The sequence below is a fragment of the Pseudorasbora parva genome, chromosome 14 (assembly GCF_024679245.1).
Source record: "Pseudorasbora parva isolate DD20220531a chromosome 14, ASM2467924v1, whole genome shotgun sequence".
Classification (NCBI taxonomy): Eukaryota; Metazoa; Chordata; class Actinopteri; order Cypriniformes; family Gobionidae; genus Pseudorasbora; species Pseudorasbora parva.
In genome coordinates this window covers 13,674,703-13,690,892 of record NC_090185.1, presented here as the reverse complement: position 1 = coordinate 13,690,892, position 16,190 = coordinate 13,674,703, and the positions used below count along the sequence as shown (strand labels likewise).

The 16,190-nt window shown below is 38.6% G+C and overlaps 1 protein-coding gene across 4 annotated transcripts in view; it reads right to left on the bottom strand.

Annotated features, from left to right (window-relative positions):
- Positions 1-16,190, bottom strand: part of LOC137040135 (protein NLRC5-like) — a 57,459-nt gene that overhangs the window by 1,181 nt on the left and 40,088 nt on the right. For 3 of the 4 annotated variants that reach the window (XM_067415547.1, XM_067415548.1, XM_067415549.1), the window contains 14 exons: positions 14,144-14,314; positions 13,829-13,999; positions 13,445-13,618; positions 13,142-13,312; positions 12,827-12,997; positions 12,419-12,592; positions 7,259-7,429; positions 5,754-5,927; positions 2,400-2,573; positions 2,146-2,319; positions 1,875-2,048; positions 1,345-1,518; positions 1,073-1,231; positions 238-351 (listed from right to left, as the gene is read on the bottom strand). In XM_067415547.1, coding sequence (XP_067271648.1) covers positions 273-351; positions 1,073-1,231; positions 1,345-1,518; positions 1,875-2,048; positions 2,146-2,319; positions 2,400-2,573; positions 5,754-5,927; positions 7,259-7,429; positions 12,419-12,592; positions 12,827-12,997; positions 13,142-13,312; positions 13,445-13,618; positions 13,829-13,999; positions 14,144-14,314 — 2,311 coding nt within the window. In that variant the 3' untranslated portion in view covers positions 238-272. The remainder of the gene's footprint in view (positions 1-237; positions 352-1,072; positions 1,232-1,344; positions 1,519-1,874; positions 2,049-2,145; positions 2,320-2,399; positions 2,574-5,753; positions 5,928-7,258; positions 7,430-12,418; positions 12,593-12,826; positions 12,998-13,141; positions 13,313-13,444; positions 13,619-13,828; positions 14,000-14,143; positions 14,315-16,190) is intronic. The other variant, XM_067415550.1, reaches the window with a different exon arrangement.

Genomic DNA, 16,190 nt, shown 5'->3' with positions numbered 1-16,190 from the left:
TAGTGGTATTCGCAATAAGACATTTCATAATAAAAGTCCTTCCCGTGTACTCATATAGGGAATTTAGAACAGGTCTGTTCTTAAAGCCTTAAAAATTGTGCTGATATTTTCAGTTGAGAACAGAGTTCATATTTAAATATTTAAAGAACATTTTAATTCTGGATAAAGATGTCACATTATCAAATATATTAATTTATCCTCATAGATACAGTATTATACTAAGGCTCTTCTACCCACCTGTTAATGATGGGTCTTGTTCATTTCACAGGTTCCTAAGATTTAAACCAGGACGTAAACCGTCGACCAACACGGCTTGAAGAAGCTCCCAATGCAGTCGGTTCACTGTCTAGTCTAGAAGATAAAATAATGTTGGCTGTAAAGAATTTGTAAATTTGTTACCACACACACACGCACGCACGCACACACACACACACACACACACACACACACACACACACACACACACACACACACACACACACACACAAAATCGATGGGCTTGCATAAGAAAAATATCCATATTTCAAACTTTATAAAGTAAAATATCTAGTTTCCGGTTTCTAACGGAAATAACTAAAATATCTAGCGGTCCGCCTTCCGTATTAAACTTACAAAAAAAAGCAGAACTGGAGCAACATATAACTGTAGATGTAGCATAAGCCTTTTGAACTTCAAGAGGCGATACACTTTCTGTGTAAGCTGAATACAGAAGGTGGTCTGCTGGAAGCTATATATTTTGCTTTATAAAGTTTTAAATATAGATATTTTTCAACCCCCAGAAGCTGTGTGGAGTATTTTTATAATGGATGGATGCATTTTATGGGCTGCCATTCACTGCCATTATAATGCTTGGATTAGCCAGGACATTTTTTTAAAAATATAACTGATCGTATTCATCTGAAAGAAGAATGTCATATACACCTAGGATGTTTTGAGGGTGAGTAAATCATGGGGTAATTTAAATTTTTGGGTGAACTATCCCTTTCATGAGAATTTCTTTTCCACATATATTTGTGGATGTATCATAGGTAAATGAAGTTCTCTTTGATGCCGCAAGGAGATATTTACTCACCTCAGTTCACAGTTTGAGTCTCGTATCACGTCTCTGAGCTGCTTTGAGTTTCCTATAGTATTGTTTTTCAGATCGAGCTCTTTTAAAAACTGCAGTGCTTTTGAGTTCATCAAACACTGAGTTAAAGAAGAAACATCTGTAATGCCACAGTACTTTAGGCTAGAAAGAGAGCGAGAGAGAGAAAACAGCATCATAAAACAAATCATTGTAAACAAATATAAAATGAACTGATGGGTTTAAACAGTGATTTTAAGTATTACGCTGTTCCTCACCTCAATCTCTCCAGTTTACAGTGTGAATCCTTCAGTATGTCACATAAGTGCTTCACTCCTGTGTTTCTTATTTGATTGCCACTCAGGTCCAGCTCTCTCAGGTGTGATGGGTTTGATTTCAGAGCTGAAGTCAGAATGAGACACTGTTTCTCTGTAACACTGCATTCAATCAGGCTAAAGACAGAAAGAGAAAAGACGATGAATAAGATGCTCATGCTCATGCGTGAGTTAAATGCATCATGTTCCATTATTTTTTTATCTTGTTTTACACCAAATTTGTCAGATTTCAGCATATGAAACAATTAAATTTAAATGCATGAGAGTTTAATGTTCTTTATATTGATATACATACTGTATGAACAATCACTAATAGCTAATAAGTTAACAGTAGTTTTCTGTTTTACTTTAGATGAGGAAAATGCCAGATGCAGCGCTATAAATGATTTAACTTAAGTCTATTGTTTTAAAGTATTAACTAAACTGTAGACTTGAATCAAACTGTAACTGCTGTACAGTATAATGATACTGACTCTAGTTTCTCCAGCTTGCATTGTGGGTTCATCAGAAGATCACTGAGGTTTTTCACTCCAGAGTCTCCTAGTTCATTCATACTCAGGTTCAGCTCTCTCAGGTGTGATGGGTTTGATTTCAGAGCTGAAGTTACAGCAGAACAACCTTCATCTGTCATACCACAGTATCGTAACCTACATTAAGAGGAATTAGAAAAAAAAAATAATAATATAAAATTTGTTTAATTTCAATAACAAAACACTTTTATTCTTGTATGTGAATGTGACTGACTTCAATCTCTCCAGTTTACAGTGCGAATCCTTCAGTATGTCACATAAGTGCTTCACTCCGGTGTTTCTTATTTGATTCCCATTGAGGTCCAGCTCTCTCAGGTGTGATGGGTTTGATTTCAGAGCTGAAGTCAGGATGAGACACTGTTTCTCTGTAATACTGCATTCATAGAGACTGAAGACAAAATAAGTAAATTCAATAGTTAATGTGAGTAAATACACACTGTATCTTCTGTAAAGTAAAATGTTACTAACTGTAGATTTTCCAGCTTTGATTGTGGGTTCATCAGAAGATCACAAAGGGTTTTCACTCCAGAGTCTCCTAGTTTATTCCCGCCCAGGTCCAGCTCTCTCAGGTGTGATGGGTTTGATTTCAGAGCTGAAGTCACAGCAGAACAACCTTCATCTGTCAGATTACAGCAGCTTAATCTAAAAGGAAAGAGAGCAAGAGGGCATTAAATACAACTTTTCATTTAGTAAAGTCCCAAAAAAAAAAAACATACAGAAAAAGGTCAGAGTAATGCTGCGTTCCAGGCAGGGTTTTGAGCCAGTGAATTACAATTTCAAGCCACGACTCATGACTTTGTAGCGTTCCAGGCAAAGTCGCACCAAACTGCCTGAGCACAAGGAATTTTGGTAGCTAGATGTAAACAAAGCATGGCGGACTGTACGGGGCTTATTGTCATTTACAATCATTTATTTCACCAAAGGTGCTTACTCCTTGCTTATTTGAGGGAAATAGTGGTGAAAAAAAATGCCGCACAAGGCAAGAGAAGATGTTATACCTTTTATTTTACATTATTTATATATTTGGAAATGCATTTTGTATTCATTTATTATTGCACTCAATGGATTGGAAACTAGCTAACGCTAGAAAAGCTGCTGATAATGCATAACATTTGCTGATAAATAATGTTAGAGCAATACCTTATTTTAATAAACTATTTGGTTTTTAATGTATTACTTCAATAAAAACTGCATCCGTAGTGGCTGCCATCGTTTCGCAGGCTATGTGACGTCAGAACTCGTAACTGGGAGTACATCGATCTAGAAGGAGTTGACGGGTGGAAGCCACGGGTTTAACAGCCGTTCCAGTGCTCTTGCATGGGTAGAAGGTTGGAAAAACAGGGGTTACGGGTTGCCTGGAACGCTGATGACTCTGGATAACTCTGCTTGAGCCCCTTTTCCTTTGAAAGTGCCCCTTTTGATTGCACCTCAGCGCCCCTGTGAACGTGATTTCCACCGAGGGGACCCACCCCGAACGCTATTGCCCCTGCCCCTGTGGAGGTCTGTGCACGCTACTGCAGAGAAATATATATATTTTTTTATTCCAGATAAAAAATTTTTTTCAGATTCTTAAATTGAATCAGTTCATTCGTTTAGAACAAGATGCTCTAGGCGGTTACCTCTTAAATTAAATCAGTATCAACAAGTATCAACATATTTGCAGTGCAGAGGAAAAACAGAAGCTGCATCTAAAATGACACATGTTTACAATGAAACAATGTATAATAAAGCAGTGTAGGCCTCATAATAATGTGATGTATTATTAAACCTATACTACATATTACATGTACTGTATGCCTTTTTGTGTTATATGTGACCACATTTCCCTATGTTCTAATTAATTTGTTTGGTTCCACCTGTGTTCTGTTAATTCTCTCATTATCTGCCTTGTTTAGTTCCTGCATATAAGTTCTCAGTTCTCCCTCAGCGTTTGTTGGTTGTCGTTTAATATTCTATGTGTTTGTCGCATGTGTTGTGTAGAAAAAAGGGGTGAGGACTCAACTGCAGGGAAATCGTGTATTTAATGAACAAAAATAAACAAATCAAAACCCATGACACAAAATAACCAAAACACCACGTGCTAACACAGACCAGACAGAATTGTGACAATGTTTGATGTTAATCCTGCATTTTGTTATTAAAGTTCCTGTTTCCAGTTCTTCATTGTCTTAGTGAGTTTTTTATTCAACACTATACGTGACACGATAATGCAATAAAGACATTAGCAAATAAGTAAATAATTTTACCTTGTCTGTAAATTGTAATAATAAATCTTAAATGTTTTAATTTTCACAAACATCTACATGTCTGACTGTATATATTGTGTAAAAATCTAATTTTATTTATTCTATATCGCACATAATTTCTCTTATCCCTCAGGTAGGTCCTTCAGGAGGGTAAGGTGTCCAAGTCGTGAAGATCTATAGCATGGGTGTCCAACCCTGCTGTCCTTCAGATTTCAGTTCCAACCCTGCTTCAACACACCTGTCTGTAATTCTCAAGCAGCCCTGTACACCATGATTAGTGTGTTTGATTCATGTTGGAGCTAAAATCTGCAGGGTGGTAGCCCTCCAGGACCAGGGTTGCACACCTCTGATATATAGCTACTGGGGTGCCTCAGGGCTCAGTGATTGGACCTCTCTTCTCCATCTATGTGTCATCACTAGGATCTGCCATTCTGAGACAAGGTTTTGCCTATCACTGCTATGGTGATGACCAGGGCCACACGGAATCTGTGGATTTTAGTGTGATTTCTGCTCTAAATTTTTTGGAAAATCTGCGGAATTATGCGAAATGGTTTCAAATGCATTAAAAAGATCTAAAAATATTGGAACTGAAAGCATTACCAATAACATAAAATAGTCGCTTCTTAACTTTTATGTAAGGTTTACAATACAAATCCAGTAGATTTTTTTTTAAACAAAGCTTGATCTCTCTTATTGCAGGCTACATCTAGCCTGACAAGCCAGACCCACATAAAGATGTTTGGTCTGGAAACTCACCATTGACGGCTCAATCCGAGCAACGAAGGTGAAACAGAGCTCGTTGATAGATTAAACATTCGCCGTATCCGGTCAGTAAAACTCAGAACACATCTTCCCTTTTTAAGAATGACTTCTTTGTCCTTTCCTCAGAGAAAAGCTTAACTCCAAGTCTTCCAGAGTCGCGGTCAGAGCTGATTCGAAAGACCGCCGTTCGCCAGTTTCTGTGTTTACTAGAAGCACGCAAACACAACTCGGCCGTCGTCATTATGGCCCCGCCCACCAACTCTATACACAATGTGATTGGCCCAGCAAGAGTGAGGGGAATACAGCTCAGAAGGGTATGAAGGGTATTGAGAGTTGCTAGATGACACTTGCAGGCAGATTAAATTAGCTGCCGCTAGGGTGCGTCTAGATTTCTAGGCTAGGCTACATCCATTTTCCTACAGACATTTTAAAATTTCAATCTCTCACCAAAAAAAAATCCACATCAATAAACGCAGTCTACTACCCCTCACAATCACGCACGCGATTGTGTATGCTTCTCAAATGATGGACACTAAAATCTGCTGAGTTTTCTGTGCATTTGCAGATTCCGTGTGGGCCTGGTGATGACACACAACTCTACCTCTCATTCCAACCAGAATATCTGAGCAACTCACATCTCGGCCTGTTTGCATTACAAAATCAAGACAACTAATTATCTAAAAGTTACACGGAACAAACAGTGAGATCCTCATCTTTATTCCACTAGATCACAAAATACTATTGTGAAGAATTGAGTGTTTTAATTTTGAGTGATTTTAAATCATTTTGATTCTTGTATATGAATGTTCCTCACCTCAATCTCTCCAGTTTACAGTGTGAATCCTTCAGTACGTCACATAAGTGATCCACTCCTGTGCTTTTAATCTGATTGCCACTCAGGTCCAGCTCTCTCAGATGTGATTGGTTTGATTTCAGAGCTGAAGTCAGGATGAGACACTGGTTCTCTGTAATACTGCAGTTCCACAGACTAAAGATAGAAAGAGAAAGAAAATCGGTCAGATCTATGATGAACATTTACAGATTGGCAGAACTTGTTTGTCATGACTCATGTCTGACAGTAATTTGTCTTTATAAATTAACATTTGCAATGCTATAGAACGACGCAAAAAGTGGATAACAAAAACATCCAAGTTCTGAAAAAAAATGTGAACAGATTATTATTATTATATATTAATATCATTTTTGACTAGCCTGACAAGCCAGACCCACATCAAGATGTTTGGTCTGGAAACTCACCATAGACAAGGCGCAATCCGAGGGGCGGGATAAACGGTTGTCTTTCAAACTCCCTCTGCACGCGATAGGGTAGCGCTACACCAACCAGAGCAACGAAGGTGAAGCAGAGCTCGCTGATAGATTAAACATTCGCCGTAACCGGGCGGCTAAACTCGGAACACATCTTCCCTTTTTAAGAATGACTTCAGTGCCGTTCTTTGTTCTTTTCTCAGAGAAAAGCTTAACTCCAAGTCTTCCAGGATCGCGGTCAAAGCTGATTTGAAAGACCGCCGCCCAGTTTCTGTGTTTACTAGAAGCACGCAAACGCAACTCGGCCGTCGTCATTATGGCCCCGCCCGCTGACTCTATACACGATGTGATTGGGCCGTCCAGATTCGGAGGAATACAGCTCAGACGTGTATTGAGAGTTCCTAGACGACACTTGAGGACAAATTAAATTTTAATTTTAATTAATCTGGCGCTAGGGTGCATCTAGATTTCTAGGCTAATTTTTGACTACAGTGGGAAAAAAATTGCATTCATGTTTCATTTTTTTTCCCTTTTCATTGTCCATATTCTCTAGGGGTTGTATACCAGTGTAGCTTAAGTTGTGTTCTGCAGTGTTTAGTACAAACTAAAGGGGCGGCAGTGGCTCAGTGGTTCATGTAGATTGTCTACAAACCAAAAGGTTGGTGGTTCGATCCCCGGTTCCACCTGACCAAGTGTCGAAGTGTCCATGAGCAAGACACCTAACCCCAGCTGCTCCCGACGAGCTGGATGGCGCCTTACATGGCATTGCCGTCGGTGTATGAATGGGTGGATGTAAGGCAAAAATGTAAAGCGCTTTGGATGGCCATAGGGTCTGTTAAAAGCGCTATATAAATGCAGTCCATTTACAAGCGAGTGAAAGTAGTATTTGTCAGGTAGTGGAAATCGGGGCTAAAATTGTGCAATTAACCGCAATAGCTCCTTTTTATGCCGAGTTCGCACAGCACAATTTTAAGCTAGATTTTGACTCGCCGAGAAAATTCCTTTTGTAAAGTCATACAGTGTGAAACCCCCTTTTGCCAGAAGGATACTCACTTGAGTGTGTTGAGTTTACAGTGTTTATCCTGCAGTAGAGCAGAAATCTGATTCACTCGTGCATCTCCTAGTTCATGTAAACTCAGATTCACCTCGTTCAGGGATAACGGGTTTTTACCCATAACTCTCTTCACATAGTGACAGGCTTCATCTGCAGCAGGACCCAACAACCTACAGAAGGGAAGGATTTGATTCAATATGCATTACATTACAAAACATGTTACGATTGTCAAACATTGTTTGTAATGAAAAGCTCTTGTTACTTTTACATGTTTTACATTGAACATTTAAATATACAAATTGGTGATCGCGTTCTTCTGTCTGCCTTGCTGCTCGTCTGTAGCTCCGTCTTTTCTTTTGAATCTCTATTTGATCTAATTTCTTTTTGTTTATACTGCAAATATAACTTATTCATCACCATATTGTAACGGCATGGTGTGCACAGGAACAAGCTGAAGACTCAGAAGATCTGATATATAAACTTGTGAAACATATTCCAACATAATCAGGAAGCATAACAGAGACTAGACAAAAACTGAGTGAACAAGAGGAACTTAAATAGGAGACAGAAACGAGATAATTAACTAAATGCAGCTGAATAGAACTTAACTAACAAGAGTAACAATGGTGACAAACAAGTGACAGGAAACTAAGACAAAGGATAAAAACACAACTGAAAGAGCAACAAACAGACAGACATGTGACACATATATTGCCTGACATTATATCTCACATCGCTAATCTAAATCCCTATCACAATGCTAGCCTGTCAGCCTGCCATCCGTGCATCCGGGGTCTCCTGTTTATCCCTCTCTCGCACCGTTAACGAGTCCATTAAACAACTTAGGAGTTTTGGACTAGAAAACCATGTCATCGCTTGCACTGCCTGTCACATCTTTAGCATAACCTTCTCTGTATCATCACCTACACATGTGCATGTGATAAAATGCATGGAGATAGTCATACTGACAGAGATTTCAGAATTAGAGACACATCCAAATTTTATTTGAGGACAGGATAGCAAGGATGTAAGGGCTATTGCAGAAGCAGAAGAATGCTTCTTGATCTTAGTGCTCCATTCGATATTATCGATCAAAACTATCTTTTGAATAGACTTGAAAATTATATTGGCATTTAAATCATACTTATCTAACCGTTATCAGTCTGTAGCAGTAAATGGAGATGTCACATCGATCTTAAGTTCAGTATGAAGTACCGCAGGTCTCAGTGCTAGGAGCGTTGCTTTTCACCCTGTACATGCTACCACTGAGAGATATCATTAGGAAGCATGGCTTTAGTTTTCATTGTTATGCTGACAATACTCAGCTCTATATTTCTTCGCGCTCTGACGAAACTTACCAATTCACGGAATTGGTAAGTTTAACAGAATGATTAACAGAATGCATAACTGATATAAAAAAAATTGGATGGCTCAATTTCCTGCCATTTAATTGAAAAAAGTTTGTTTAATTACTGGGAAAAAAACTCAGAATGTAGAAACCTAAAATACTCTCACTTGATGGTTGCTCTGACAAGTCCGCGTCATCAGTGAGGAATCACGTTTCTAGCATCTATAAAACTGCATTCCACCATCTTAAAAAATATATCTAATGTCGTGTTCCAGGCAACCCGAAACAGACTGCACTGGAATGGCAGTCAAACCCGTGACTTCCCACCCGTGTACTAGATCGATGTACTCCCAGGTACGCACTCTGATATCACATAGCTTGTGAAACAACAATGGCAGCCCCTACGGATGCAGTGTTTATGAAAGTTGTACACAAATAATGTAAAATAAAAGGTATAACGGCTTCTCTTACCTACACCCTTTTTTCCCTCAAATATGCAAGGAGTAAGCACCTTTGTACGGTCTGCCATGCTTTGTTTACATCTAGCTACCGCACATTCCTTGTGCTCAAGCAAGTTGGCGTGACTTGGCCTGGAATGCTTTAAAGCCGTGAGTTGTGGCTTGAAGTAGTAATTTATGGGCTCAAAAACCTACCTGGAACACAGCATAAATTAAGGCATATACTTTCAATGCTAAATGCTGAAAAATTAGTTAATGCGTTCATGCGACCTCAAGACTTGATTATTTTAGTGCTCTACTGGGTGATTGCCCTGCTTGCTTAAAGGGTTACTTCAGTGATTTAGCATTAAGCTTTGTATTTAAACTGGGTCATTAATATAGTAGAAATATGATTTTTTTTAATTCTGTGCCTTCTAGACTGTGAAAAGACGTAAAAATGAATTTTTTGTCTCATGGGGATAAAAGACAACAACTCCCAGCAAGCATTTTCTGTAATCTGTTTGAATGAAGAGAGGTTTCAGTTCTTCACGAGTGTTGTTAATGTGCAACGCCCACAGAGCGTGCGTTCTTTTGAGATTCAAATCTGATGCGACCCGTGCAAGAGAACAGTGGCACCCACATCAACGCAACTCAACATAAAACAACACTTTACATTGTTTCCTGTTGCTTAGCTCCATCTCAGTCACATATCTGAAGCTCATTAATTATGCAGCTCATTATGCATTCCTCTGTGTCTCAGATGTGATTCTCTTCATTATTCATGATTGTTCACCCCTCTTCGCATATGGCCTTTGTAAAGAAAAAGTGTCTTACAAAATTTAAATCAATGTATTGGTTTAGGTGAAATAGCAGGCTCAATGATTCTCACATCAGTTTGGAACAAAAACTCTAGGCAACATCCCCCATTAGTCAAAAGTCTTTTGTGTTTTGAGGCCTTCATTTTAAAACAATTTGTATTGTTTTTTTCAAAACCCACGCATAAACATTATTCTGTCAAAAATACAAGCATGTGCATACATGTTGCACACATATGGTAGCACAGTTTGTGTGGAGTACAGTGTAATTACACTTTTGCCATTAATGTGTTTATAAAAAAACTGAAAAAAGCACAAATGTCAGAGTGTAGCGACTCAGGCGAATCAAACACACAATCGCCAGTTACATTTAACAAATATGTTTTGAAAGTTGTGCTCACTAGCATACCTTCCCCCAACACAACAGAGAAGGATTCTTCAGCTACCCTGGAAACCATCTGATAAGATCTTTTATGACCGGAAAGAATGTGGCCACATGAAGTCTTATACACAAAGACTTTAAGACACAGAGCTTTTGCCTCAAATTATAGACAAACCATCTATAAATGAACATGCACCCCAGGACATTATATGTAAACACATAACTGTCTTGTAAAATGTTTATTCTGTATGGTATTTTGCATCTTTTTGTCTTTGTCTTAACAAAGTACTAGTTCAGATAACCTCATATATGTCATGTCTCCTATCAAATTAATGCTCACTTCACGACTTACACTTCCATGTATATCACTTATTCAGAAAATGCAGTGTGTGTTTGTTGCATTAATTATAGTATGAAGACTCAGAGACCCACTGAGTCGAACTTTCAAACAAAGGGCAATAAATTCTGCTGAGGAATTTCCCGCCGGGAAATCCCAACACTCTCATTGGTTAAGTCTAACCCTGGAGGGTGGGACTATTTCCAGACCTTAAAAGACCAGTGAAGACAGGCTCCCTCTCTCTTCTCTCTCTGGCTGAACCAACACGTCATCGTGGCTGGCCCTTGAGCCAGGCCACCAATGCAGGCCCTCCAAGCAGGCCCCATCTCTTCCAAAAATCTTCTCTTCTACAATCCGATCTTCAAGAACACGAAGCATCGCTAAAGCAAACAGCCGCTTCCCTCCCAACCTCGGAAAGGACCGCCGGACCGCCGGACCGCCGGACACGCAGAGACACATGCACACAAGCGAGAAGCCAAAACGAAACCAAAAAGAATGCAAGTATTCTATTTCTTACTGCTGTAAAGAGGGTGTGTTATTTTCCCGTTGGGATAAATTAACTCCGTGAAGGTCGTATTTGGTTGAACTGAAGGAAAGCTGTTTCTTACCCTCCCCCACTCTCTTTGTCTCTCTCTCTCCCTCTCTCTTTGTCTCTCTCTCTCTCTTTTATCTCTCTCTAACTTCAGTCTATTCATTATTCTCTTTTATGTATTCTTTCGTTAATATCTATACTTCTACTCTCTTGATGCATATTTAGTATGTACTTTCTGTGTGAATTGTAGTGTTATTTTTAGTCTGTGTTTATTAAACCTTCAAAAGACATTTAATGAGTTGAATCTGTTATTCTGCCACATACACAAAGTCAATGAAACTTGCGATCTAAACGTTACCTAACTGCTTATGCTACTATGTTAGTAAAGTAAACTGTATGACCATTTGAAATATTGAACTTATCCTGATCAGTAAAGTTAATGTTTCTTATGCGCTCGTAAAGCAGTAATCCCTTTATTGAGAATTGATTTGAAAAGTCTATAACTAATTTGCAGGACAAACTTAGTAGGATAATTTCAAGCAATTCCGTAAAGGGTTACTTGTATTTAATTAAACAATTTTCCCTATCGGAAAATTTTAATACGTAATGAACAACTGGCAAATCATATTCATAAATTCATGAATATTGAATATTAAATCCCTTTTGAGTTAATTATTCCCCGAGACATTAAACTCATTAGTCGTTGTTGTTACAAGAGCATGTCAAAACTTCTAAAGGTCCCATAAACAGCTCAGACTCCTGAATTATCTCATGGTTAAGTTTGATAAGAGTGTTGTAACTGAATACAAAATACTTACCCCCTGAAGGTTTATAAGTTAATGCTGAGTTACTTATGTATTCCACAAAGCTTTCTGTGTCTATACTTTTTATTTCCACTAGATGGTGCTTGTATACTTGCTTGTACTTTTGATTCGTCTAATTTGTATATTTTTATACTTTGACAATTTTATAATACTTGTGATTTCTACACTCAATTGTTGGTTATTTGAGCAGGATTTATTCTAAGAGTTAGTGGGTTATATTTTATTTTATTCCCATTGTGCTTTGTATGCCACTTCATGTTTTGTTATCTTCGCAAGTAATCCTATGAAGAAACTTCAAGATACAAACCCCTCTCTTTACTTAAAAGTAGATAAAAGTATTCTATGGTGTTGGTGTACAAGGTTAATGTACGTGTTGCTATATATTTCAAGTGCATTAAACATCTGTGAAAACAACTCATCCTTCGTATTGTGACTAAGATAATTCACCGGCATATTTATTTTGTATTATTTCATGACGACTCACCTCAGTGTCTTCAGTTGACAGTTTGGATCCTCAAGTAAATCACTGAGCTCCTTCACTCCTGATTGTCCAGGATCATTTCCTGTGAGATCCAGCTCTATCAGGTGTGAAAGTTTTGATCTCAGAGCTGAAGCCAGAGCTTTATAACCTTCTTCAGTGATACGGCAGTTTGCAAGTCTAAAGACAAGAGGTTTGAAATAACCAAATCTATTATAAAAGGAATGTCAGTGAAAGTGTTTTATATTGTAGAAACCTCGAATACACTTAATTTATTTTCTCTTCTGGTCAGAGAAGGCTTTGATTGGTGACAAAAGCATGTCTTTTTATTTTTCTTAGTTTACAATAGTCATTTTAACTTTGAAAAAAAGAAAACAATATTATTAAAACCAAACAATGGTTCATTAAAATCACCTGAGTTTCTTCAGTGTGCAGTTTGTATTCTCTAATCCGTTCTGGAGTTTCTTCACTCCTGAATCCTGCAGATTATTGTTGCTGATGTTAAGCTCTTTCAGACTGGAGTTTGATCTCAGGACTGTAGCGAGAGTTGAACAGCTTTCATCTGTTAGACCACAATTACACAGCCTAAAATGATGAACATGAGAGGGAGAATTTACAAACAGAAAGTTTCTTTATGCCAATATTCAGTGATGACTGAGGATAAATGTATTTTGATCACTTTTTTTTAAGACAATTTAAATATCCAATAAAAACGAGCAGAATACTCACATCAGTGTATTGGGTCTACAGTGTTTATCCTGCAGTAGAACAGAGATCTGATTCACTCCTGAGTCTCCTAGCTCACATTCACTCAAATTCAGCTCTCTCAGAAGCAATGGGTTTTTACCCACAATTCCTCTCACATAATGGCAGGCTTCATCTGCATCAGGTCCCAAAAACCTAGAGAGACCATAAGTACATGGACATTACAAGCCATATAAGGTATTTTTTAAAAGGTGTTAAAGAGTTTTTGGGAGTTTAATAATATTTCAGATTTTAAAACTTTTGCACACTAATTTTAAGAAAACTTACCTCAGTGTCGTCAGTTGACAGTTTGGATCCTCTAGTAAATCATCGAGCTCCTTCACTCCAGATTGTCCAGGATCATTTCCTCTGAGATCCAGCTCTATCAGGTGTGAAGGGTTTGATCTCAGAGCTGAAGCCAGAGCTTTATATCCTTCTTCAGTGATACTACAGTTTGATAGTCTACAGAAAAGAGGTTTGAAATAACGAAATATCTAATAAAATAGTATCAGATAACAGTATTTTATATTATATATTATTATATTATATCGTTTTCTCTTCTGGGCAGAGAAGTTCTGGCCTGGAGGCCGAAGCATGTCTTTTCATTTTCCTTAGTTTACAATAGTAATTTAACTTTGAACAACAGAGAACAATATTATTAAAATCACTCACTTGAGTTTCTGCAATGTGCAGTTTGTATTCTCTAATCCATCACAAAGTTTCTTCACTCCTGAATCCTGCAGATTATTGTTGCTGATGTCAAGCTCTTTCAGACTGGAGTTTGAACTCAGGACTGTTGCGAGAGCTGAACAGCTTTCTTCTGTTAGACCACAATTACACAGCCTAAAATGTTGAACATGAGAGGGAGAATTAACAAACACAAAGTACTTGATGCCACTATTAAGTGATTCCTGATAACTAATTTAGGCAACTTGAATTATTTAAGATATTTAAATGTGCAATAAAAACTAAACTAAAAATACTCACTGGAGTGTGTTGAGTTTGCAGTGTTTATCCTGCAGTAGAGCAGCAATCTGATTCACTCGTGTGTCTCCTAGTTCATGATCACTCAGATTCAGCTCTCTCAGGAGTAACAGGTTTTTACCCACAATTCCAGTCACATACTGACAGGCTTCATCTGCAGCAGGACTCAAAATTCTGGGGAAAGAGGAAATACATTGATATATTTTTATTTTCACAAGATTGGGAAAGGGCTTTTAATAATTCCAAAGCTTTTAATTTGTTACATTTATATAGCGCTTTTCTATGCACTCAAAGCACTTTACATTGAAGGGGGAATCTCCTCAACCACCACCAATGTACAGCACCCACCTGGATGATGCGATGGCAGCCATATTGCGCCAGAATGCTCACCACACACCAGCTGACTGGTGGAGAGGAGACAGTGATTAAGCCAATCATTATATGGGGATTATTAGGAGGCCATGATGGACATGGGCCAATGGGCAAATTTGGCCATGATGCCAGGGTTACACCCCTGATTACACCCTGGTATTTTTAACAATCACAGAGAGTCGGGACCTCGGTTTAACGTATCATTCGAAAGAAGGTGCTCTTTGACAGTGTCCCCCCCATCACTATTCAGAATGAGGAGATACTTCATGGTCGCTCGCTGTCACGTGACGAATTGTGCGGCGTCCACCATTTTGGGATCCGACGCTACCGGTTGCCAGGGGAAACATAGTAAGAGTTATATACAGAGACGGAGCAGGAAAGACGAGAAATTACATGAAAATTAAAAACAAATTAAGAAATGGAAAAGGCGGCAGCAAAAGAAAAGGGTCCTTATAGGGATAAACTTATTACCAGTGCCAAGCAGTGGTATTTAGAGAAGCTGGCTGATATAAAAGACGTCGACCCATATGAGCTGCCTGCAGCAGAATGGAATAGAGACCTAGACTCTTTACCACCTTGCACCTATATAGACATTTTTAATTACTTGGTTTTTGGTATCAGTTATTACACTATGCAATAATTCAAAAGCCTGAAATCACTGGAAAGCTACGAGACATTCTGCTGCGGCTGGGTGCACGACTTGGTCATCAACAAGCCCCCAAACTGAAAAAAACATTGTCCTGGCAAAGATAAGTTGCTTCACCTTTTGTTAAGTCACCTTTATTTAAAGATTATAGAGACGCTTTTTACTGTATATTATATATATATATATATATAAATAACATTAAAATAGAAAAGTAACATTAATCATGTATGATAATTAACATGAATATTGACATTATATATATATATATATATATATATATATATATATATATATATATAGACGCATTATATATTAGACGCATTGATGGTGAGACCTACACCAGTCTTGCATTGAGGACACGTGCGGCCAAGACAACAACAAAAAAACACCCACACCAACAAAAATTCTACAAGGATCTCCATAACACAGGCATAAGATCAGCCATTTTGAGTGTGCTACCAGAATACTGTGAGGAATTCCGAGACCCTGTTCTGCCTATCAGAAGCTTACAGTCTCTGGCAAATGTTCATGGCACTAGCCTTGATAGGAGTGGCCTGTCAGCGCTGCAGAAGCACCAGGCCATAATAATCATCGCTGATGTGTCAGAGGAACAGGCAGTGCAGATTGAGAGAAGGACAAGGGGACAGCACACCTCCCCACTTTGGTTTGCAACAAGGGCAGGCAGAATCACAGCCTCTTCAATGCATAGTGTGTATGCAACAGATATCAGCTCTCCAGCTCTCTCCACCATAAAGAGGGTTTGTTACCCTACGCGCGGGCCAGGAACAGCAACCACCAGTTGGGGTATCAAACAAGAGGAGACAGCGAGGCAGGCATACATCAGCCAAACAAAACAGCACAGAAACCAACAAGCGCAAACTTGTGGGTTTTTTGTTAACCCGGCCTTCCCACAAGTAGGAGCATCACCAGATGCCATTGTGAGTTGCACCTGTTGTGGGAAAGGCTGCATTGAAGTTAAATACCCTGCAAAGTACAAGGACTGCACAGTCCTTGATGCATGTTCATCAGATG